General features: G+C 40.9%; 2 protein-coding genes and 1 non-coding gene across 4 annotated transcripts; all 3 read right to left on the bottom strand.

The window, feature by feature from the left end:
* Positions 1-285: 285 nt before the first annotated feature.
* trnal-aag (transfer RNA leucine (anticodon AAG)) lies at positions 286-367 on the bottom strand. The gene has a single exon. It is a non-coding gene; the product is annotated as a tRNA-Leu (tRNA).
* A 178-nt stretch (positions 368-545) lies between these two features.
* On the bottom strand, positions 546-3,743 carry LOC106609019 (uncharacterized). Its single transcript, XM_014207348.3, has 4 exons — positions 3,492-3,743; positions 2,797-2,892; positions 2,624-2,702; positions 546-2,049 (listed from the first exon to the last, which is right to left on the bottom strand). The coding sequence occupies exons 1-4, from the start codon at positions 3,561-3,563 to the stop codon at positions 1,367-1,369; spliced, it is 930 nt and encodes a 309-aa protein (XP_014062823.2). The 5' UTR covers positions 3,564-3,743; the 3' UTR covers positions 546-1,366.
* A 6,342-nt stretch (positions 3,744-10,085) lies between these two features.
* LOC106608951 (lysophosphatidic acid receptor 6) lies at positions 10,086-25,039 on the bottom strand. 2 transcript variants are annotated; one of them, XM_082977549.1, is made up of 7 exons: positions 24,721-25,039; positions 19,778-19,866; positions 17,391-17,523; positions 12,449-12,604; positions 12,145-12,343; positions 11,433-11,759; positions 10,086-11,321 (listed from the first exon to the last, which is right to left on the bottom strand). In XM_082977549.1, the coding sequence occupies exons 3-7, from the start codon at positions 17,494-17,496 to the stop codon at positions 11,174-11,176; spliced, it is 936 nt and encodes a 311-aa protein (XP_082833675.1). In that variant the 5' UTR covers positions 17,497-17,523; positions 19,778-19,866; positions 24,721-25,039; the 3' UTR covers positions 10,086-11,173. The 2 variants fall into 2 exon arrangements, with proteins under 2 accessions (XP_082833675.1, XP_014062678.3); XM_014207203.3 differs by lacking the exon at positions 19,778-19,866 and having other exon boundaries at positions 24,721-25,037.
* Positions 25,040-25,479: the final 440 nt, after the last annotated feature.

Raw genomic sequence — 25,479 nt, 5'->3', positions numbered from 1 at the left:
TTGGAAGTGTGGAAATGTCATTGAAGTAAAAGCAGACAAGCCAGAAGTATCCGAAAAGGCAATTAGTAACGCAACAGTGCGACCTAGTGGTAATACATTTTGTCTTCCGAGTGTACCCTAGAGCGGATATTCGGACATCATGTTTAATTTGAGTCACTCCTTGCAACTTTTTCTACTAAGGATAGATCTATGCATTACAGCATATCTACTTGGAAATGTATCTCCCGGTTTGCAGTGGTTTACGTGGCAATAATCACTGAACTAAAGTTCCGTTAAAAGTTTATCTGACAGCGGTGGGATTCGAACCCACGCCCCCGAAGAGACTGGAGCCTTAATCCAGCGCCTTAGACCGCTCGGCCACGCTATCTTACGTCGACAAGTGCACGGGAACGTATGGTATCCTACATAGCAATATTATTATATTTAGCTTACCATGCACTAGAAATATAATTCTATTTTTATGATTTGATATTCATACAAAATAAATGATATTGTCAATTCAGTTGCATTAATTAATTAAATTCTGAAACCAAAAACTCCAACTGTCAAGCAACTTCGCACTTTATTTTGCCTGCTTTAATATGAGACAGGTATAAAAAGATTCACATTTAGGCTACAGTTGTTTTACATTTTTTATTTAATTTCGATACCATACAACACTTCAACAGTCAGCCAATTTAATGCTTTATTTAGCTGCTTCAATATGAAACAGCCTAGCAACTTCTTGTAATATACAAGGATGAGTCGTTGAGTTTTAATTACCAAATTTAGCTAGACCTGAATCAATTAATCAATACCAAATCAGTTGTATCAGTTAATTAATCAATCAATTAAAGAGTGACAAAATATCCAACAAAAACATTTTGATACACTTCTAAAACACAAAATATGAACTATTTGAAAAGACGTTTACAACATAGGAAGAAAAAAAAACAAGAAAACTGTACAAACTTGAAGTAGCTATAATGCTTACTCTTCCCCAATCTCATACAAATATTTCTATGTCTAAAAGGTATAAATGACCAAACATTTAAAAGTGAAAATTAGACGCTATCATTTTGCCATGTGGCTATAGGACTGCTGGCATTGTGTATTATAGCAGAGCACCAGAGCCATGTTCCTAGGGGGCTGGCCCAGTTGCACCACAACACATTGGTTTTAACTTTACATAAGTGAAACTGCAGATACACCTGGATCTGCATTTTCTGAATCCTCCACTAGATCCAGGAAAAACAGAATTGAGCGATCCCATGAGATGGGATACATAAAACATAAAAGGGCCTTGAGTTTTTCCTTGCCACGGCGTTATGACCTGACTGGGACAACTCCAGGCCCTAGTTGGCTTACTGCCTGGGCATTTTCCTTGTCAGGTCACGGGGTCAGGAAAAAAATCAGGGTCCCTAACTTGATGGAAGGTGTGTGTGTGTGTTTGTCTGTTCCTTGAGGTCTTCACCAAGGCCTCCACATGGAGGGGTCTCCCCCAGGGGGTAAGAAAGGGGACAGGGTGAAACACCCCAGGCTGGGGGAGATTGGGGGAGCAAGGAGGGGAGGAGGAGACGGAATTCTGCTGATCCCTCCCATCTCTACCAGAATGTACCTGGCTGCAAAGGGCGTGGAGCGGTGAGCTTCCTATGGGTGGGGGTGATGGCTGCATGGGTAGCTTGGCATGAGGCATCTGTAAACAGCAAGGCTGGAATGACTGCGCTCCACCTCCAGATGACAGAGAAAGCGGAGACTGGGGAGGGGAGACAGACCCAGATCCAGACATGGGACTACCACCACCAATACAACCACTGTTACTATTACTCATACCAATAGCCCTAGTCGGAGTCCCATTGATACCATTGGTCCCATTGCCACCAGTGTTCCCAGTCTCAGAGCTGATGTGGGGCAAAGACCTGAGCAGGTGGATGAGGAGCCGGGCCCCCAGTGTCTTGTCCATGCCTGGGCAGCTCTTGAGCAGGTTGTGGACCTCATGCATACATTGAATGTATCCACTGCTGTAGCGCTGCTGGGACTCAAATCCTATACTGGGACCAGAAGGGGAACCTAGAGAGAGATACGAACACAAGGGGGAAGTGGTGAGTCAGGGTTGAACACCAGCTCACAGGTTTAGTAGGCCTACAATGCGTAGTTACCTTATAGTAGGGTATGCAGTATATTGATGGTATTATGGACTAATGAATATGCAGTGAGCTTTGTGAACAAGTTTATATCGGTCAAAATAATATATTACTTTATATAACTTTAAATAAAACAAATCAGCTGATATCAACTCGTTAAATGTGTGATCAGGGTAGTGAAGGAGTTTCTATCCCATTCCCTAGCTTGTTTTGAATCCCAGTTTGTCTCTTGTTGTCAATCATTTGACTGATTTGACCCAATAGGAGCTCATTGATATGTAGAGTGAAGGACCCCTATTGGGCGACATTATTCAATGATTGACAACGCATGATAATCCTGCACATCATGGGAGGTTCCAAGGCTTCCATCACTGTAAGAATTTTAAACAGGTTATGTATGTTCTGTTAGAATTTAGAACAATGTTTTAAGAACAAAAACAGCCAAGTGGACTACTGTCTTCCGAGGTGACGGTGTGTGTGTGTGTGTGTTAGGCGCTTACCTGAACCGTGACCCTTCTGCAGACCCTCCATATGTTGCACAGTAACCTCCAGTACATCAGCCTTCTCCAGTTTTGATTGCTGTGTAAGAGGTGTGAATCAGAAGGAGATGGGAGGAAGAATGTAATTTGCAATTGCATTCTCAAAATATTCTCATCTCTGTGTGTGTACTCACATCCAGGTTGTATGCATCCACCATGATTCCTTTCAGTTGTTCCAGACTGCAGTTGATGCGCTCCCGCCTCTTTTTCTCAATTAGAGGCTTCCGCAACTATCAATCAAATCAACAGGCCAATTAATGTATCTGTCTACATATTAACAAATTGAGGCCTTGGCGATTGTTTAAACCTTTACAGTGACCATTTATGATATTTCAAAGTAAAGGCATAAAGAAATAGAAAACCACCAATGTTTGTCAATGTTGATCTAAACTAATCAATCTGTTTCGCTATGGTTTGAAAGGATTTGAATGGATGTCATCAGAAATTGTTGTTACATTTCAGTGGTTTCAATTTAATATTAGGGGAAATACTCAGATCAAGTCTGCTATAGACACTTTGGAATAAGAACACCCTAGCCAACCCTTCTTTGGCCACCCACCCCCCACCTGTGAATGCAAAGTCGGCAAACTCAACCAACTCCGCACATTGCATCAATGCATGCATCTTATTATCTGTGGTAGTACAAAATGCATGCATTTATTTACATGACGCATCAATGCAATTAAGGGTTTTAATTGCAAAATGGTTTTACTAAGCACAATTCCTGCACAACCCTTTACTTGATGTATTACCCAGTTCCTCAAATGACGCCCAAATGCATCATATCGAAACTTTTTCATATAGGCCAATTTAATTGCAGCAAGCTTACCTTTCGTTCTTCTTTAGCGCTAAAATTCCTCTCCCGCCCATTTCCCCAGTGTCCCATGTTGAAGGCCGTCATCCTCGAGCTGCAAGGCGCACGCACCAAACCACCTGACGAACTGAGAGCTCCACAGTCCACACTATCTGTGTCCTTGTGGGGTGTCCTTGTGGGCCCCTCTCTTCTGCAGCAATAGTTCCCCACAAAACTCAGTTTGCACTGTTTTAGTATTTTATGAACGAATAGATCAACAGAGAGGGAGAAAGGAGCACTGGAGAAGGGGTACATGTACATATATATTTATATATATATATATATATATATATATATATATATATATATATATATATATATGTATATATATGCATTTTACGCACCATAGCCTCGCGCCCCCAACACCTCCACCCACCAACATTACCATGACAATGTGTGGGTGCTCTCTCTCCCGAACTTTCCCACAGCCCTGCCGTGGACACGTTTCGTGGCACAGGGTCCGATTCTCCCCGCTGTCGTCAAGCGGGAGAATAGGGCGGGTGGGGAGGGGCGCGCGTGCGCGAGAAGGGGGTGGGGACGCGTACGGGATCGACACGTAGAGCGCGGATGGGAAAAGGGAGTTCTGAAAGGTGATGCGCAAATAATTTCATTGCTGGGTAGAACGTTATGATCGATGATATCGTCTCGGAATTAGGAAGCGATTTTGCGGGTAAGTAACCTGGTCCAGTGCTAAAATTACTGAACTGAAGGTTCATAAAGTGTCACTATAATTTGCTACTTAGTTAATGTATGCCTGTAATACATGTATTAATAAGAAAACGGCAATCCTCTGTTAAGAAAATGTACTGATTTAGACATAAACAACATGTAATCGAAGAAACTGCACAAATAACTCTATATAGCCTTCAGACTTTTCAGCACCCAAACACAAAAGAAAGTCGGACGGGATGAAAAAAGTCGCGCAACAATAGCAGCTAAAGAGATCTCCCCACAACACTTCTTTTCAATATCGCTATAGGAGAATCCTCAACCTATTATCCCTGTCTCTTCTCCCTGCCACCTTTCTTTTCCCTGCCCCCTTTCCTGAGGTTATTTACCAACCCCTCCTCTTATTATTGTGTCCCGCCCTCTTATTAGCCTCTCTCCAACCCTCCCTAGTAGCTTACTATCCCTCTTTTCCTGCGCTTCTTTACCAATGACCAATTTTACCCCCCCCCCCCCCCCCCCCTCCCGGACACACTCCAGTGGTTAAGGTCTCTCTTTCTTTTCTACCCTATAATGACCCCCAGTTAACAGAAGAATGGTCTGTGTGCTAAAGCCTTTAATGGCTATCTTAAGTCCTTCAATCCGAATTCGTTTTTTCCCCCTCCAGCTCACTCCTGCACCAGATCAATGTTTTAGGCTGTGCGGGAGGGAATGGTGTTAAGTTATTTAGGCCTATAGACAATAGCCTGGTCTGCGACAGTCACAGACTTGGTTCTGAAATTGGTCATCTATACAAATTGAATAAAGCATGAACAATTATAAGTATATTTACAAGGCTTACCTATAGGCCTACTTCTAAGTATAAGTAGGCCTAAGGTAGTTTGTTTGATAGGCTAGTAGGCTTAGAGGTTGCTGTAATAGACATGGCCTAAATAAACAGTCGTGGGAGTCAATCCCACTGTGTTCGGGGTGTCCCCTTGGGGTTGTTGTTTTCACTTTGCAGAGTGTGGTAGTGCTTCGTGACATGTTCTCATCTATAGAGAGATGGGACTGGAGCAACACAGTTAAACAGAGGTCAGATACTTCACACAGATACCTTATCTATCGAGATGCTAATGCGAACACACATGCAAACGCACACACAAGCGTGATTGCACACACACACACACACACACACGCACACACAAACCAGACACATGCACTATTTACACAGCACATACAGTGAACACACACGGCAGAATTGCCCTGTCCTCTTCACACAAGATAGTTTGACATGTTTTCACACACACACTAGCCCAATGTGTTGACCTCAATGTCAACGGCTACTCTGTCAGACTGCCCTGGAAATGGAAGTGTGTGTTGTGTGTGTGTTGTGTGTGTGTGTGTGTGTGTGTGTGTGTGTGTGTGTGTGTGTGTGTGTGTGTGTGTGTGTGTGGGACATATTTAACTATTATAAGAATAGTAAACAAAACAAAAATTGGACAAACTGGGGACATTTTGTTGGACCCCACAAGGTCAAATTCTCTTTCTAGGGGGTTTAGAGTGAAGGTTAGAATTAGTGTAAGGGTTAAAATGAGGGTTAGGGTCTAGGGTTAGTTTTAGGGTTAGGAGCTAGGGTTAGGCTTAAGGTTAGGTTTTTTGGTTAGGATCAGGGTTAAGGGTAGGGTTGGGGTAAGAGTACAGTTTATTTGTGCTAACTCTAGTTAGCAATTCTTTCAAAGTGCACGCAGAGACAAATGGTATCGACAAGTTCATCTGACTCTGAGGGGTTTATCCCTTTAACCACTCTCCTGTATTCTCACACCCACACACTGTCACACAGACCAAGGACCAGTTTGTCATCAACATACTGGAGAGGTCTGCAGGCAGACCAGAACACATACCGATAACCTTAGTTATAAAAGAGAAATAGCCGATAATGTAATGTAATGTAATGTAAATAAACACACACACATGCACGCACACACAGACACACACACACAACCCACTCAACACACTCAAACATAGCCAAAATAATCAAACAAGGTGTATCTCAGGGTTGTTGGGTATGGCAGGACCAAAAATGTTAAGTATGCAAAAAAAAAGTTGACTAAAGTGATTCCAATCTCGATTAAAATGCAATGTGGAGCACTGTTTGGAGAGCAGCTGTCAGCCTGCAGCCTTTTCTCTCACTTTTAGAAAGCAATTAATACATTTTAATCCCACTTTATAACACAACAAAATTTGGAAAAAGTCAATGGGTGTGAATACTTTCTGAAGGCACTGTATATACACTCCATGACCATAAGTATGTGGACACCTGCTCGTCGAACATCTCATTCCAAAATCATGGACGTTAATATGGAGTTGGTCCCCCCCATTGCTGCTATATCAGCATCCACTCTTCTGGGAAGGCATTCCACTAGATGTTGGAACATTGCTGCGGGGACTGGCTTCCATTCAGCCGCAAGAGCATTAGTGAGGTCACGGGCACTGATGTTGGGCGATTTGGCCTGGCTCGCAGTTGTTCCAATTCATCCCAAAGGTGTTCGATGGGGTTGAGGTCAGGGCTCTGTGCAGGCCAGTCAAGTTCTTCCACACCGATCTCGACAAACCATTTCTGTATAGACTTCGCTTTGTGCACGGGGGCATTGTCATGCTGAAACAGGAAAGGGCCTTCTCCAAACTGTTGCCACAAAGTTAGAAGCACAGAGTCATCTAAAATGTAATTTTATGCTGTAGCGTAAAATATTTCCTTTCACTGGAACTAAGGGCCCTAGAATGAACCATGAAAAACAGCCCCAGACCCTTATTCTTCCTCCAACTTTACAGTTGGCACTATGGGCAAGTAGCGTTCTCTTGGCATCCACCAAACCTAGATTAGTCCGTCGGACTGCCAGATGATGAAGCATGATTCATCACTCCAGAGAACACGTTTTAACTGCTCCAGAGTTCAATGGCTGCGGGTTTACACAACTCCAACCGACGCTTGGCACTGCGCATGGTGATCTTCGGCTTGTGTGTGGCTGTTTGGCCATGGAAACCAGTTCTTGCGCTGACGTTGCTTCCATAGGCAGTTTGGAACTCGGTAGTGAGTGTTGCACCCGAGGACAGACTATTTCTACGAGCTATGCGCTTCAGCACTCGGCGGTCACATTCTGTGAGCTTGTGTGGCCTACCACTTCGCGGCTGAGCCGTTGTTTCCCCTAGACGTTTCCACTTCACAATAACAACACTTACAGTTGACTGGGGCAGCTCTAGCAGGGCACAATTGTTCAAACTGACTTGTTGGAAAGGTTACATCCTATGACAGTGCCAGGTTGAAAGTCACTGAGCTCTTCAGTATGGGCCATTCTACTGCCAATGTTTGTCTATGGATACTGCATGGCGGTGTGCTTAATTTAATCACCTGTCAGCAACGGGTGTGGCTGAATTAGCCAAATCCACTAATTTGAAGGAGTGTCCACATACTTTTGGCCATGGAGTGTATTTTCTTTCTTTAAAAAAATAACTATTGAAACAGCAAGATTTTTGGGGTGCATGACGCCCCTGGATACAATGCTTCAATATTCTCCGAACGTTTCCCTTCCCTGGCGAGTAATGTAGACAGACGAATGAAAAAATTTGCCGGGCGCACACATTATGAGGAACATCTCTGAATGCAGCGCAATCAGATACAATTTGACTACCCGAAATACATAGGTTTGACAAGGTGAAGTGTAGATTAAAAAGGCACATGTATATTTTCCTTTTGTTGGCAAAAACTGGATGAATCAACGTTGTTTCCACGTCATTATTATTCTTTTTTATCTATGTGATGACGTTGAATCAATGTGGAAAATTGATCGGATTTGAAATAAGTCATCAATGTAAGGGAATTTAGTATTTCTTTTTTTTTACCTAAATCCAATGACAGGGTGACATTTTTCATTGAATTCACATTGAATTCACATTAGTTTACAACTTAACCATATGTAAATCAATACTAGATGTTGATTAATAAATGATTATCTATTTCACCAATATTTTCTTATTTTTTTGCAAAAAAAGTAGTGTGTAGTTCCAGTAGTTAGCTACACCGCTACGTGGCAAAAACATAATTAACTACTGAAAACACTACCGAGATTTAAGTTGAACTCAATTACCACCAAGCTACAGCAAAATGTAGTTAAATTACTAGTTGAACTACATGTAATTCACTACTCCACAACACTGGTACTGATGTTTTATTCTCATAAATGCAATGGTGCTGGGAGGCAACAATGGCACCTGAGAAGAAGATGTGAGTTGGGGACATGCAACGCTTCCTTATGTAGCAGTAAAATAATTCAGGCTACTCAAACTCATTCAAACTTCAGCTACTGTAGATATATTGCTGCATTGCCTTTGCATATGGTCAGTGTTAAGATTTCTTCAGGCAGGGAATGTGAAAAAAACCCACTTCAAAACTTGATCTAGATTTACAAAACAAACATTCTAAATACATTTCATGACATTACAATATTTTGCCAATTCTAAATAACCGTTTATAAAAGAGCTTACTCATTGTATCATCGTTCAAGATCATTAACATATATTATACAACGGGTGGGTCTAACCCTGATTGCTGATTGGTTAAAACCGCATTCCAGCCAGTGTCTATTCCACATGTTACCACTGGCTAAAGCTACGTCGTTAAAATGCCTATTTACTCTGTTCCATCTGACTGTGTAATCAACTGTTTCATCAGCCCAGCCAGACAATTTATAAACTTGATCTCCACTATAAAAAGCATCTAGACATTATCTCATATTTCTTTTAGACTAATGTTTCATTTTCAACAGTGGAGATTTGTATAAACCTTGCTGTCTTTCTCTCAGACATTTGCAACATTGTTTTAATATTTAATTTCGATCTCCAGCTGTCCCATAGCAATGAACGTCTCGGGAGTCGGGACTAAACAGGCAGACAGGCAGGCAGCGTTTCTCAGCCAGTCGAAATCATGAATCAGCTGGCATCATTTATATGGATATATACAAAGAAATGTCAATTGAAAAAAGGTAAAACGCAATGAAGTGCAGCTAGTTTCCAGTTTTTCCAGCCTCAGTTTGAGGTGATTGTGTTAGCTGTGTTGTTGGCTGGCTCCTCTGAACAACAGTGTCCTGACGAGTGAGCACATTTTCTATGCCAGGCAAAATTGTGCATCATTAGCTCATTGTTATGGATGTATCCAAATAAATATCACTAGAAAACAGCTTGAACAAATGAAAATGCAGCTACTTTGCTGTTATTCTGGCTGCACTTTTTGACGTGACTGTAAGTTAGCCGTAGTTGGCTAGTTAGCAAGCAAGGGATACGAGTGTTGCCAGCCAGTATGGCAATGGAACATTTAGAACGAACAACTGGGTCGGGTTCATAGATACAGAACAAAAAGACTAAACGACTGGGTCGCGTCTCTAGCGACCGAACCGATAGAACGAACGATCATGTCACGTCCTGACCATAGTAAGATGTTATTTTCTATGGTAGAGTAGGTCAGGGCGTGACAGGGGGTGTTTTTCTATGTTTTGTATTTCTATGTTCATGTTCTAGTTTTGTATTTCTATGTTGGTTTTGTTTGGGATGATCTCCAATTAGAGGCAGCTGGTCCTTGTTGTCTCTAATTGGAGATCATACTTAAGTAGGGTTTTTTTCCACCTGGGTTTGTGGGAGATTAAGTTTCAGTAGTGTATGTTTCACCTCTGCGTCACGGTTTGTTGTTTTTGGCATTCAGTTTATTTATGTATTGCATAGTTTCACAGTATAAATAAAATGTGGAACAACACACACGCTGCACTTTGGTCCGCTTCTTCCTACGACAACCGTGACAGATCAGCCGGCTTGGGTAGCAACCCTAGATTTGTGTCAGGACTATATCTTGTGGAAGGATGAAATAGTATGAATAAATGAATCCAAATAACTTTTTTTAATGAAAATATGTAAATCATTCTTTGAATATGTTGGTAACCCGTTGTATAAAAGTGATAATGCCCTCGAAGCCGGTGTTTGGAGGATATATTGGCACTGTTTGTTCAGTGGCTACATCTCACGCCATCTCTACCAGTTAATTTGTCAATGTTCGTGTTGCACATTCACAACATACAAATATATATTTTTTTGGACTCCAGCTATCCTGTCCATGGAAGCCACAAACTGGTTCTCCATATTACCTTGGGTCTACTCTTTATCTAACTGACTAAACTCCACTTCATGGTGAAGGAAGCTTCCAACCACCGACCGGTTCCTTGTTGAGATTCAATTGGCATGTGCATTTGGGCTGAGTTGCCATCTTTGAGCAACAGCAATGAGCAAACAGTCGGTGGTTGTATTTGATTAATGTTTCTTGAAATAGCATGGATTTCAGAAAACAAAGAAAGGCACGCAACTACAGAGTACAAACATAGACACAAGATAAGCATTTCATAAATTAAAAAATGTTTAAGCATTGACCTTGAGCGAATCGATGTAGTTGGAGCTGAATTACACAAAGCCTGGCCTCAGTCTACCCCACTCCATTGGTGTATTTCATCAGAAACTTCCTTTACCAAGGAGTGGAGTTTAGTTAGCTACTCTTCATCAACCAATCAATGTCAGTAAAAGGCTAAAAAGTCAACAAAACATGGTTTCCCAAAAGCAAAGAACCAGCAGGAATCAGTAGATTCCTACACCATTTGAGCCACGGACACCTGGGACTGCATCATTTAGCCTCATGTAATACATCTGCAAACGCCGATGCAGTTCTGTAGACAAGGCTTCATTGGACAAAAGTACAATGAGAATCATATGCCTGTGGATCCTTTTATAAATTCATAATTGTTATAAAGACTCCACATTTGAACTATTTAAAGTCTTTTAGGTATTGACAGTTCCTCTGGATCCCCTCGTGTTGATCCCCTCAGAGCTGTGACTGTTTACAGGGAACATCCATAATGCCCAAATGTTAGACTCCATCCCCCTAATGTTTAAGAAACTGTTACGCCCTTGATGGAACGTCTTTAAAGTATCGACTGGTCCTCTGGATCCCCTGTTGCTCCCCTAAGAGCTGTTCTGACAGAATCCTTATCCATCTTCTTCCTGAACGTCTCTGTTGTGAAGTAGTAGGCTAGTGGGTCCAACATGGCATTCAGACAGGCCACCATTAGGCTGTAATAATAATAATATTTTTAATAACAAAATAATAAGTAATATTAATTCAAATATAACAGACAAGACATTTACAAAATAAATAGATACAGTAAACCTAAAGCTACCTACCTATAGTGGTATGCTGCCAGAAGGGGGCATGTTATCGCCTCCCTATGGACATAGAGGAGGGCCAGAGTCCCATGGTAGGGCAGGAAACAGGTGAGGAATATCACCAGGCTGCTGGTGATCATCCTCTGAATCTTCCCAGAGTCGATGAAGTCTGTTTGGGCTATGGAGCTCCTTGTGATGGCCTGGATCAATGCCCAGGAACAGACTAACATCACCAATAAGGGGATGCCGAAGCCGACGGTTAAAGTCGAGGCGACCGCCATGGGCTGCATGGCGTAGACTGGGAGGTTCCCGAAACAATTGACCTGGATGTCCTTGGACACCTCTCTAAAGAGAGAGGGAGAGAGAGGGTACAGAGAGAGAGAGAGAGGGGGAGAGAGAGAGAAAGAGAGGGAAAGAGGGGGAGAGGGAGAGAAGGAGAGGGAGAGAAAAAGAGAAAGAGGAAAAGAAAGAAAGAAAGAGAAGAGAGAATATCAGGGCTATAGAAATTAAAACACGTTTAGGACTGACATGATGTTATAGGGCCATGAGTTCTCTCTGACCAGGGCCTGTATTCATAAAACGTTTCAGAGCAGGAGTGCTGAACTAGGATCAGGTACCCCCCTGTCCATGTAGTCTTGTTAATTGTGATCTAAAAGGCTAAACAGATATTACACCAGCACTCATGTTAACCTGACCAGGAAAAACTCTTGGCCCTAGTTGTATCCTATACCTGCGTTTGGAGATGTAGATGGGGAGGCTGGCGCCTGCGGTGAGCAGCCACACCCCAAGGCAGACCAGCGGGGCTTTCTTACGCCCCTCCTGGACCCAGGACAACATGGGTAGGCACACGGCCATGCAGCGGTCGAAACACATGCAGGTGAGGAGGAATATGCTGCCATACATGTTGACCAGAAGAACCAGGCCCATCCCTGAAATGAATTAATGAATGAAGAAGAAGAAAAATAAGAATTGACTTGACTAAATTTACATGTTATAGACCCCAACCCTGTTAACAACACCGAGCCAGCCATTACCTTCACACAAGACCTGAGGTAACCCGGACAAGCCCAGATGGTAGTAGATCCTCAGGGGCAGAGTGAGGACCAGGAGGAGGTCTGCGATGGCCAAGTTTGTCATGTAGACCATGGTGTGGGACCACAACTTGGTATAACAGAAGAAGACTACCAGTGCTGTAAGGTAGAGCATTGAAAATGGGAAAAAAGCTTAAATTGCAACTCAAGTGAGTCCTGTGGTTGTATTTTTACAGGCTTTGATTTTTCCATTTAGCATATGGGGTGCACCGATTGGTGTCACCTTGCTAGTCACTATGTGTTACACCTGTGCTGGCTTGTCCATCTTGTTAGTCAGAAAGTGTTTCACCTGTGCTGGCCCAGGTGCTGTTTAAGAGTGGCTGGCCCAGTGATCCATTTGGTCTGGGTAGATGCAAAGAGGTAACGCCTTTAGTTGGCGCTCCCTATTATTATTCTATAGAAACAATCCTTTGAAGAAAACTGTTGATGGGACAGAATAGGGTCGGACCATCAAGTAATTGGCATATACTTTACTCTTACAGAATTTCCACATGGGAGAGGATATTGGACATTTTATCAAAGCCTATTGGATGCTAACTTGCTTTGAACCAGGACAGAAGAATTTATAACTGACGTTTTCCGACATAACATAGGTACCGCAGATCCCCTTATTGTATGGGACACTTTTAAATGTGCCTTTAGAGGCCATGCAATTCAATATCAGTTGTACAGGAAGACTCATGTGAAGGCCAAATTACAGAGGAGAAACTTATTGATGCAATTAAAGCCTTTAAGTCCGGGAAAACTCCAGGGCTGGATGACATACCAGTTGAGGTATGCCAAACCTTTTACGATGTACGCAGAGGACCGTTATTAGCACGTTTTAACCACTCCTATAAAAATGGTAGATTATCAGATACTCAACAAGGTCTGATTTCATTACTAGTGAAAAAGGACCAAGTGGTAAATATAAAGATCCAGTCCATTTAAAAAAAATGGAGGCCCCTTACAACACTGTGATACAATTGTGGCAAAATGCATGGCGGATAGAATGAAAAAGTTTTTTTTTCGGATATTGTTCATCCTAATCAGACAGGTTTTTTACATAGACGATACATTGGAGATAATATAAGACAAGTACTGGAAACAATAGAGCACTATGAAAAATCTGGGAAACCAGGCCTGGTATTCACATAGCTGACTTTGAAAAGGCTTTTGATAATGTTGACTCAAATGTATTTATAAATGCCTGGAATATTTCCATTTTGGAGAATCTCTTAAACAATGGGTTACATTTTTATTTTTAGATTTTTTTATTGAACCTTTATTTAAGTAGGCAAGTCAGTTAAGAACAAATTCTTATTTACAATGACGGCCTACACCGTCATTGGGTCGGTGTAGGCCGTCCCAATGACGGTGCTGGGCCAATTGTGCACCGCCCTATGGGACTCCCAATCACGGCCGGTTGTGATACAACCTGTGTAGTAACCCTAGGTGTGAAATATCAAATAATGGCTACTTCTCAGAAAGTATTAAACTGTCAAGAGGAGAAAAACAAGGTTGTTCACTATCAGCATATTTATTTATTATGGCCAACAAAATGTTAGCTATTAAAATGAGATCTAACAATAATATCAAGGGGCTAGAAATCCAGGACTTAAAAATAAAAGTGTCATTGTACGTTTTCATTTAAATCCACAATTTGGATTCCTCCACAGCCTCATAGAGGATCTAAATACTTTTTCTAACCTTTCTGGATTACAACCAAATTTATGATAAGTGTAATTATATATTGCATATTGGATCACAAAAAAATCTAACTTTTACTTTACTGTGTAGTTTACCAATAAAATGGTCTGACGGTGATGTGGACATACTCATTATTCAAATCCCAAAAGAAATAAATGATCTTACTACAGTAGAAAGTTAGCAAAAATAGATAAGATCTTGTTACCATGGAAAGGAAAATACCTGTATTTGTGGAAATATCACCCTGATTAACTCTTTAGTCATATTCCAGTGTACCTATTTACTTATGGCCTTGCCTATACCTAGCAACTTGTTTTTTAAATGATATGTGCAAAAAATATTTCATTTGATTTAGAATGGCAACCCAGACAAAATTAAATAGGCTATTTATATAATGAATATGAATTCGGGAGGGCAGAAATGATTAAATATTAAAGCATTAGACCTCTCAGTAAAGGCTGCAGTCATACAAAAGTTATACATAAATCCGAACTAGTTCTCTAGAAGATTAGTAAGAAAGACTCAACCTTTGTTCAATAGTTGCCTTTTTCCCTTTATAATATTTCACTATTTGAAAATTAAATAATCTCCAAAATATTTGTATTTTTAAAACAAGCCATAGAAAGTTGATTGTAATTTCAGTTTAATCCACCAGAAAAGACAGAACAAATAATACAACAAATATTACGGTTAAATATACTACTTGTTAAAAAAACATACTTTTTGGGGAAAAAAATATTAAAAAGGTTATAATCTATGTAAGTTATATCATAAAGAGGACTGGTGAAGTCATGTCACACATGCAGCTAACAAAAATATATGGAAATGTCTCCTCTACCCAAAATTACAACCAACTAATTGCAGCATAACCGCAAAAATGGAAGAGGCAAGTGGTAGGGGGAAAAGTAAGGAACTTGTCTGTTGGCCCTGCATTAAAAACCAAAATTGGTTAAATAAAATTGTGTTAAATAAAAATGTATACCAGTGTCATTTTAGGACAAAAAAATGACAGCTGTGCCATACAGATTGCAAACAGATGGGAAGAGATTTTTGATGTACTGATTCGATGGCACATGGTTTATGTGCTGATACGCAAAAAGATGCCAGATTCAAAACTTAGAATTTTCCAATTTAAATGATTATACAACATTTTTGCAACCAATAGAATGTTATATATATGGGGGATACAACCATACCAGCTCTGTAGATTTTGCTGCGAAGAGACAATCATTAGATCATTTGTTTTGGTACTGTCCATATGTAGCTTGTTTTTGGTCGAAGGTTCAGGAATGGCTGAAGAATTGCAACATTTACCTGGAGCTAACTCTGCAAATAGCACAGCGGGAAGATTTTAAAAGTCATAGTCAATCGATCAATTATAATATAATACGTTGAGCAAAATGTTTATCATTAATTTACAATCTGTAGAAACTATGAGAATTAAAAGGTTCTGAACTTTTGTGAAACAGCGCAGTTAAAAATATATGGCAAATAGAAATCAAAACGAGATGGTCTTCAGATATAGATGGGAGGGGTTGAGGGTAGCTGAAGCTTAAAAAAAGATACTGTAAACTATTGTAAAATACATTAGTTACAGTATTCAGACCCTTTGACTTTTCCCACATTTTGTTACATTAGAGCCTTATTCTAAAATAGATCAAATAAAAAATAAATCCTCAGAAATCTACACACAATACCCCATAATGACAAAGCGAAAACATGTTTTACATGATTTGGAAAGGCACACACCTGTCTATATAAGGTCCCACAGTTGACAGTGCACGTCAGAGCAAAAACCAAGCCATGAGGTTGAAGGAATTGTCTGTAGAGCTCTGAGACATGATTGTGTTGAGGCACAGATCTGGGGAAGGTTACCAAAACATTTTTGCAGCATTGAAGGTCCCCAAGAACACAGTTGCCTCCATCACTCTAAAATGGAAGTTTGGAAGTTTGGAAACACCGAGACTCTTCCTAGAGCTGGCCGTCCAGCCAAACTGGGTTTGGGCAGGGAGGTGACCAAGAACCCGATGGTCACTCTGACAGAGCTCTAGAGTTCCTCTGTGGAGATGGGAGAACCTTCCAGAAGGACAACCATCTCTGCAGCACTCCACCAATCATGCCTTTATGGTAGAGTGACCAGACAGAAGCCACTCCTCAGTAAAAGGCACATGACAACCCGCTTGGAGTTTGCCAAAAGGCACCTAAAGACTCCCAGACCATGAGAAACAAGATTCTATGGTCGGATGATCTCTTTGGCCTGAATGCCAAGCGTCACGTCTGGAGGAAATCTGGCACCATCCCTATGGTGAAGCATGGTGGTGGCAGCATCATGCTGTGGGGATGTTTTTCAGCAGCAGGGACTGGGAGACTAGTTAGGATCGAGGCATAGATGAACTGAGCAATGTACAGAAAGATCCTTGATGAAAACCTGCTCCAGAGCGCTCAGGACTTCAGACTGGGGCGAAGATTCACCTTCCAACAGGACCATGACCCTAAGCACACAGCCAAGACAAAACAGGAGTGGCTTTGAGACAAGTCTCTGAATGTCCTTGAGTGGCCCAGCCAGAGCCCGGACTTGAACCCAATCAAACATCTCTGGAGAGACCTGAAAATAGCTGTGCAGCAACACTTCCCATTCAACCTGACAGAGCTTGAGAGGATCTGCGGAGAAGAATGGGAGAAACTCCCCAAATACAGGTGTGCCAAGATTGTAGCGTCATACCCAAGAAGAATCAAGGTTGAAATCGCTGCCAAAGGTGCTTCACCAAAGTACTGAGTCATGGGTCTGAATGCTTATGGAAATGTAACATTTCAGTTTGCAAACATTATTAAAAAAAACTGTTTTGCTTTGTCATTATGGAGTATTGTGTGTAGATTTATGAGGGATTCTTTTTTTTTTTAAAGGCTGTAAAGTAACAAAATGTCAAAAGTCAAGGGGTCTGAATATTTTCAGAATGCACTGTATCAAGTGTCTCCGAGAAGGAGGGCTGATTTAGGATCAGTTTTGCATTTCAGATCACAATGAATAAGAATACATGGATGGGGAGGGCCTGATCCTACAGTAGATCCATTCTGAGACGCCTGATACATATGACCCGAGGAGGCTTCAGTTTTGATGTGATAGATTGTTGGCTCCAAGCACCCTTTTATTTCTTTATGCAAGAGGGTAAGAGTTGAGTATGTTCTCTCCTTGTACCTGTGAGATTGAGGAAGAGGCCGACGGTGAAGACAATGGCGTAGACCCCCACGAAAATAAGGTTAATCTGGGACTCGGTGCAGTTATGGGTGGTGTTGATGGTCATGGTTACCTCGTCTTTGGTGGTGCTTTTCTGCAGAGGGGGAGAGCGTGCGGGAGATAGTGAGAGAGAGCGAGAATGTCAGTTACATGTGGACATGGCTGGTTTCCTGCTACTTATATGTGAATTATGTTGCGTCAGGAGGACAGGAAAGAGAGGCAAGAAAGATACAAAGAGAGAGAGAGATAGAAAGAGAGCAAGATCAAACTGTTTCCTTTGAACTAGCTCTACCACAACCACCACCATTTCCTCTGAAGAATCTGTAGTCCCCTATTAACCAGTTGTGTCAAAACCAATACAGTTAGTTGTTTCGTAAGCATCACTCCACAGCAGAGAGGTGTGAAAGTCTTCTCTGTCTCTCAATTCAATTCAATTCAATTCAAGGGCTTTATTGGCATGGGAAATGTATGTTAACATTGCCAAAGCAGGTGAAGTAGATAATAAACAAAAAGGAAATAAACAATAAAAATTATCAGGTAACATTACACTCACAGAAGTTCCAAAATAATAGATTTCAAATGTCATATGTGTATATACAGTTGATGTCAGAAGTTTACATACACTTAGGTTGGAGTCATTAAAACTCGTTTTTCAACCACTCCACAAATTTCTTCTTAAAACCTGTTGAGGATAGGGGGCAGTATTTTCACGGCCGGACGAAAAAACATACCCAAATTAAACTGGTTACTACTCTTTCCCAGAAACTAGAATATGCATATAATTAGTAGATTTGGATAGAAAACACTCTGAAGTTTCTAAAACTATTTGAATGGTGTCTGTGAGTATAACAGAACTCATACGGCAGGCAAAAACCTGAGAAAAATTCAACCAAGAAGTGGAGGATCTGAGAATTGTAGTTCTTCTTTCTAGTCCCTTTCGAAACTACAGTATCTGTGGGGTGACTTGCACTTCCTAAGGCTTCCATTGGCTGTCAAAAGCCTTCAGAAAGTTGTTTGAGCATTCTCCTGTCACTGGGCAGATAATAGGAGCTCAATCACTGAGTGGACTGCCTGGGGACAAAGATTGGATATGCGCGAGCGCGCTGTTCCTTCTTTTTGTCCTTGAATGAATACGCTATTGTCCGGTTGGAATATTATCGCATTTTTACGTTAAAAATACCATAAAGATTGATTTTAAACAACGTTTGACATGCTTCTAAGTACGGTAATGGAACATTTTGACTTTTTGTGTCTCGAATTGCGCTCGCGCGGTATGCCTTTGGATAGTGACCTGAACGCACGAACAAAACGGAGGTATTTGGACATAAATATGGATTATTTCGAACAAAAACAACATTTCTTGTGGAAGTAGCAGTCCTGGGAGTGCATTCTGACGAAGATCAGCAAAGGTAAGAAAATATTTATAATACTAATTCTGAGTTTAGGTGACCCCGAACTTGGCGGGTGTCTGTATAGCTTGCTGTGATGGCGAGCTATGTACTCAGAATATTGAAATATTAGCTTTCTCCGTAAAGCTATTTTAAAATCTGACACAGCGGTTGCATAAAGGAGTACTGTATCTATAATTCTTAAAATAATTGTTATGTATTTTGTCAACGTTTATGATGAGTATTTTTGTAAATTCACAGGAAGTTTTTAGCGGGAATACATTTTCTGAACATCACGCGCCAATGTAAAATGCTGTTTTTGGATATAAATATGAACTTTATCGAACAAAACATACATGTATTGTGTAACATGATGTCCTAGGAGTGTCATCTGATGAAGATCGTCAAAGGTTAGTGCTTCATTTAGCTGTGTTTTGGGTTTTTGTGACATATATCCTTGCTTGTAAAATGGTTGTGTGGTTATCTTTGTCTATGTACTCTCCTAACATAACCTAATGTTTTGCTTTCGCTGTAAAGCCTTTTTGAAATCGGACAATGTGGTTGGATTAAGGAGAAGTGTATCTTTAAAATTGTGTAAAATAGTCGTATGTTTGAGAAATTGAAATTATTCGATTTTTGAGGTTTTGTATTTCGTGCCATGCTGTTCCATTGGATGTTGGCTAGGCGTTCCGCTAGTGGAACGTCTGTCCTCAACAGGCAAATCGGTTAGGACATTTACTTTGTGCATGACACAAGTAATTTTTCCAACAATTGTTTACATACAGATTATTTATCACAATTCCAGTCTGTCAGAATTTTACATACATTAAGTTGATTGTGACTTTAAACAGCTTGGAAAATTCCAGAAAATTATATCATGGCTTTAGAAGCTTCTGATAGGCTAATTGACATCATTTGAGTCAGTTGGAGGTGTGCCTGTGGATGTATTTCAAGGCCTACCTTCAAACTCAGTGCCTCTATTGTAGACCTCCACAAGTCTGGTTCATCCTTGGGAGAAATTTCCAAACGCCTGAAGGTATCACGTTCATCTGTACAAACAATAGTACGCAAGTATAAACACCATGGCACCACGCAGCCATCATACCGCTCAGGAAGGAGCGTGTTCTGTCTCCTAGAGATGAACGTACTTTGGTGTGAAAAAGTGCAAATCAATCCCAGTACAACAGCAAAGGACCTTGTGAAGATGCTGGGGTAAACAGGTACAAATGTATCTATATCCACAGTTAAACGAGTCCTATATCGACATAACTTGAAAGGCCGCTCACCAAGGAAGAAGCCACTGCTCCAAAACCGCCATTAAAAAGCCAGACTACGGTTTGCAACTGCACATGTGGACAAAGATCGTTCTTTTTGGAGAAATGTCCTCTGGTCTGATGAAACAAAACTATAACTGTTTGGCCATAATGACCATCGTTATGTTTGGAGGAAAAAGGGGGAGGCTTGCAAGCCGAAGAACACCATCCCAACCATGAAGCACGGGGGTGGCAGCATCATGTTGTGGGGGTGCTTTGCTGCAGGAGGGACTGGTGCACTTCATAAAATAGATGGCATCATGAAGGAGGAAAATTATGTGGATATATTGAAGCAACATCTCAAGACATCAGTCAGGAAGTTAAAGCTTGGTCGCAAATGGGTCTTCCAAATGGACAATGACCCCAAACATACTTCCAAAGTTGTGGCAAAATGGCTTAAGGACACCAAAGTCAAGGTATTGGAGAGGCCATCACAAAGCCCTGACCTCAATCCTGTAGTAAATTTGTGGGCAGAACTGAAAAAGGCGTGTGCGAGCAAGGAGGCCTACAAACCTGACTCAGTTACACCAGCTCTGTCCAGAGGAATAGGCCAAAATTCACCCAAGTTGTTGTGGGAAGCTTGTGGAAGGCTACCCAAAATATTTAACCCAATTTAAACAATTTAAAGGCAATGCTACCAAATACTAATTGAGTGTATGTAAACTTCTGACCCACTGGGAATGTGATGAAAGAAATAAAAGCTGAAATAAATCATTCTCTCTACTGTTATTCGGACATTTCACATTCTTAAAATAGAGTGGTGATCCAACCTGCCTAAGACTGGGAATTTTTACTAGGATTGTCAGGAATTGGGAAAAACTGAGTTTAAATTTATTTGGCTAAGGTGTATGTAAACTTCCGACTTCAACTGTATATCTCTCTCCCTCTTCTACGTCTTTCTCTTTCAATTTCTGTCTATCTATTTTCCTATTTATCCCACCATCTCCCTCTCTTACACTTCTTCAAAGCACCTTTTTTACAAGTAGAATGTACTGGTCTTTTACAGAGTTATTGTGAAAGAGGCTCCATTTCCCCAACAGTCTGTCTGTGTATTTTTTGTGTATTCATTTGTATCCCCAGAGGCGTATCCCACGAAGCAAACTAGATCTACTCAGGGGTTTCTAAACCTAACCAGCTTCAGTTAGCTTGACATTCCAGCTCAGGCTTCATCCATACTTTGACGGTTGTTATTGCTCGTCCACCTGCCACTAACTCTAGAAGGCTTGGAACTGCTCGTGCATGTCGCACATGGCTAGTCGAATGCTGAACTCTACAGTTAGACAATGCATCAATCCCCAAAAAGTCAAATAGGGGGTACTTATATTTGTCCAGTTTCACTGCATGTACACGTGGGTAACCTATATGAGTGTGAGGTGTGAAATGGAAATGTGTTTTTGCTATCCCAACTCCTCCTGAGACACCCTCGGAGAGTGGGGTCACGGCCCGGGATCAAAATGAAAGAAAAGTTATCTTTCAAATTCAGCAAGCTATGGTGTGAAATAGGCTTTTAGAAGTGCCATCTTTATTTGATTACTTATCGTTAATGTCGTCTTTAGTGTGGTTTGGTGTGCTTATCAATGAACAAGAACCGTTTTCCCACTCCTATTTATATTTATTTTGTATTAAGTCATACAAGTGTTACATTGCATGAAGTTCGAAATGCATTCTGTCAATATTACATGTTTAATGTGATTATTTTAACATGACTATTTTTAAACACACAAAAAACGTTTGATTAATAAGATATTCGTTCAGTCGTCTCCTTCAAAGGAAGGGGATGATGACGCAATCTTTGCTGAAGGGTTGGAATCTGATTTCATTGGTCCTCAACTCGCGGCTCAGTCATTTCATTCAGGGTAAGTGGAGTTAGCCGTGAGTAAGCCTGCCTCAGAGCAGGTTAGTTCTGAAGGATTCGTTGCCATAGAAATTGACCTGGCTAAAAGGTGAGCCACTTTTGTATGACTTGTTATCCCGAGTTGAACTCAAAGGTGACCAAAGTTACCTCGCTAACTCCTCAAACCTGTTTCATAGGATACCCGTCTGATCGACACTAGACAAAGTCTGCTACCCAAATGACATCCTATGCCATTTATAGTGCGCTACCAGGGATCTGGTCTAAATTAGTGCACTATGTTGGGAATATCATGCCATTTGGGACGCACATCTATTTTCACTGTTGTTAGTTTTGAATACAAAGAGTCTAGCTGCCAAGATGATGAAATCAGGATGCTGAACAGCCCGTCAGTCAGGGAGAAAGTCATATTAATTAGATTTATTATTCTTCAAATCAAAATGTATTTGTTACGTGCGTAGAATAGTGAAATGCTTACTTACAAGCCCTAACCAACAGTGCAATAGGTATTTGGTAAACAATAGATAAGTAAAGAAAAAGTAAAATGACAGGGAAAATAACAGTAGCAAGGCTATATACAGGTGGTACCGGTACAGAGTCAATGTGCGGGGGCACCGGTTAGTCTGGCTTTTTCTCCCCAACTTTCATAAATCCAATTGGTAGTTACAGTCTTGTCCCATTGCTGCAACTCCCGTACGGACTCGGGAGAGGCGAAGGTTGAGAGACATGCGTCCTCCAAAACAAGACCCTGCCAAACTGCACTGCTTCTTGACACACTGCTCGTTGAACCCGGAAGCCAGTCGCACCAATGTGTCGGAGGAATAACCTGCGTCGCCTCATGGGTCTCCTGGTCGCAGCTCGCTCGAACCCAGATCTGTAGTGACGCCTCAAGCACTGCAGTGCCTTAGACCGCTGCTCCACTCGGGATGCCCGAAGTCATTATTTAACGCTGCAAAGATTTCCCCCTGATAGATACAGTGCCATATCCACAGACTGACCAGGTGAATCCAGATGAAAGCTATGATCCCTTATTGATGTCACGTGTTAAATCCACTTAAACCAGTGTAGATGAAAGGGAGGATTAAAGAAGGATTTTTAAGCCTTGAGATAATTGAATCATGGATTGTGTATGTGTGCCTTTCAGAGGGTGAATGGGCAAGAGTTTATTTGTATTTTTACAGGTACAGTGCACGTTAATTAACATTTCAGTAAAAGTGCTGGTTTTAGCCAGCCGGCTAATTTTCAACCACAGTCCCTGGACAGGTTATTAACAACAATTACAATAACAATACAGACAAACAATGAGCAGTGATCGCATGCAGAGCAACATAAAACAAGCAACACGTAGCACGCAGACAGCGCAATAGCACAAAAAGCAACAAAACAAAATACATAAACGCAACAAAAGATTTAAGTGCTTTTGAACGGGGTGTGGTAGTAGGTGCCAGGTGCACTGGTTTGTGTCAAGAACTGCAGCCAACTTGACACAACTGTGGGAAGCATTGGAGTCAACATGGGCCAGCATCCCTGTGGAACGCTTTCGACACCTTGTAGAGTCCATGCCCTGACAAATTGAGGCTGTTCTGAGGGAAACTCATTAGAAAGGTGATCTTTATGTTTTGTACACTCCGTGTAATATTTAAATAGGTTATTGCATTTACCAAAGAGGAACAAAAAGGCATTCTTACTACAGTGAAAGCTAATGCCTTTATTAATGTCTCATAAAGTCATGGAGACTGTAAAGCATGAGCAGACACTACATGACTGCTATAGCTTTGCAAAACAGTTGAGAAACGTAACTTGTTGATATGCTATGTCTCCTAGTATGTATATTTTTTGAAAATCTATTTAATTTCATTGTAGCCAAGATGTAATTGTTTTCTATGGTCTAGATCAGGGTTGCCCAACTGGCAGCCCGCAGGGGGAATTTGGCCCCCGAATTCGTATGGTTTTATTAAAATAACATTTTGGGTGTTTTCATTTTTGGACATAAAAGACAAAAAAAAACACCAGGAAATCAGCTCCAAGTGATTTAATTTAAGAAATCTGTTCCAAAGTATTCCCACGCATAATAGAGAGACACGACATGATTGTATACAAATGTAAGCGAGGTTTGAAATGATTATGCTTTAGTCAAACATTATATATCTGTTTGGCCATCTTGTGGTCAATTTGCAGTCACAAATAATGTGTAATTATGTTCCAGCCCCCTGACGGTCCGCTCAAGAAAAGATCGGTCCACGGCTGAATCTAGTTGCTGATCCCTGGTCTAGATTGTATATTTTACTGTCTGTTTGGCACATTTTACTCAAGTCTACTTTTGCATATTCAGTCACTTCACTCTCCATTGCAATGGTATCTGTAACTGTAGCGAATAAAGAGATGTTTATCTGTCAAGTCATTTCATCTTTTCACTCTGACTTTTTCTCTTTCTCTTTCTCTCATCACCTATACTGTAATGTAAATACACACACACATACATACATACATACATACATACATACATACACACACACACACACACACACACATTCAGTAGTATCAACACAAAAACACACACAGATGAATGTATCATTCTACCTCATCTGCAGTTATTGATGCTGCAGTTATTGATGCAGTTACAAAGTATCATTGATGTTTGGAAGCATACAGTACCAGTGTTGAGCGAATATGATGTTGGTACATACAAATACTATAGTCATACACAGCTAATAGTGATTGCATGTAATGGAACTCACCTGTTTGATGAATCTGTGAGTGGTAGATTCTCTTTCTGAAATTCTTGACATCTACAGTAAATAGCGATACCTTGGTTCCTCTCTCTTATCTCTCTGAACTGCAGACAAGGTCTGAATCATCAGTCTGCAAAGAAGGAGTAGTCCCTCTCTCAATCTCTCTTCTTGTTTTCTCTCTCCGTCGCTCTCTTCTTTTTTTCTCTGCCTCTGTCTGCTCTCTTTTTCCATACCTTCTCTCATTCTTCTCTCACACTATATCTGTGTTGTAAATGTAGGTCTCTGTCTGTGACATTATTGACTGTTTCTTTTCTGCGTTTATAAGGGGAAGCTCTCAATGCATTCACACACACACAGCCTTTTTTTTACGGTTCCTATCAAGGGCCTGTCATGTCAAATAATGTCCCCCGGCCAAATAGTGTCCCTCTCTACGTCACAATGGGATTCGATGAGTTCTAACTTCTGTTGCGCAAAAGACAGTGATTTTGACAGTGATAACCGGCTACCTGCTGCTCCAGAGGACCAAAAAGATTGGAAAGAGAACACTATTTCTTTACTATATATATTTGTCTTCATATAAGAAAATATAGTTAAACAGGAATAAATCATTGAATCTGTTTTTAGATTAATTATATATTGACATTGCTAGCTACTTACTGTATTTTCCTCAGCCAGTTTTATTTAAGTTTGCTAGCTCTGCTTTCTGTTTATCTAGCTAGCTGAGAAAGGAATTTATATGTTTAAAGTAATGACTAAAGGATTCCA

The sequence above is a fragment of the Salmo salar genome, chromosome 07 (assembly GCF_965601325.2).
Source record: "Salmo salar chromosome 07, fSalSal1, whole genome shotgun sequence".
In the NCBI taxonomy this organism is placed as follows: Eukaryota; Metazoa; Chordata; class Actinopteri; order Salmoniformes; family Salmonidae; genus Salmo; species Salmo salar.
Note: the sequence above shows the minus strand (reverse complement) of the source record. Positions and strands in the feature narration are given on the sequence as shown.

Bases quoted from the DNA above. Each gene is read 5' to 3' on its own strand.
- LOC106608951 (XM_014207203.3), bottom strand. From the start codon at position 24,771: ATGTCAAGAATTTCAGAAAGAGAATCTACCACTCACAGATTCATCAAA. The intron at 12,344-12,448 runs GTAATGGCTGGC...AATTCATTTCAG, and splicing joins ACCTCAGGTCTTGTGTGAAG to GGATGGGCCTGGTTCTTCTG. The intron at 11,760-12,144 runs GTATAGGATACA...CTCTCTCTTTAG, and splicing joins ATCTACATCTCCAAACGCAG to AGAGGTGTCCAAGGACATCC.
- LOC106609019 (XM_014207348.3), bottom strand. From the start codon at position 3,563: ATGACGGCCTTCAACATGGGACACTGGGGAAATGGGCGGGAGAGGAAT. The intron at 2,893-3,491 runs GTAAGCTTGCTG...TTTGATTGATAG, and splicing joins GCGCTAAAGAAGAACGAAAG to TTGCGGAAGCCTCTAATTGA. The intron at 2,703-2,796 runs GTGAGTACACAC...CCTCTTACACAG, and splicing joins TGGATGCATACAACCTGGAT to CAATCAAAACTGGAGAAGGC.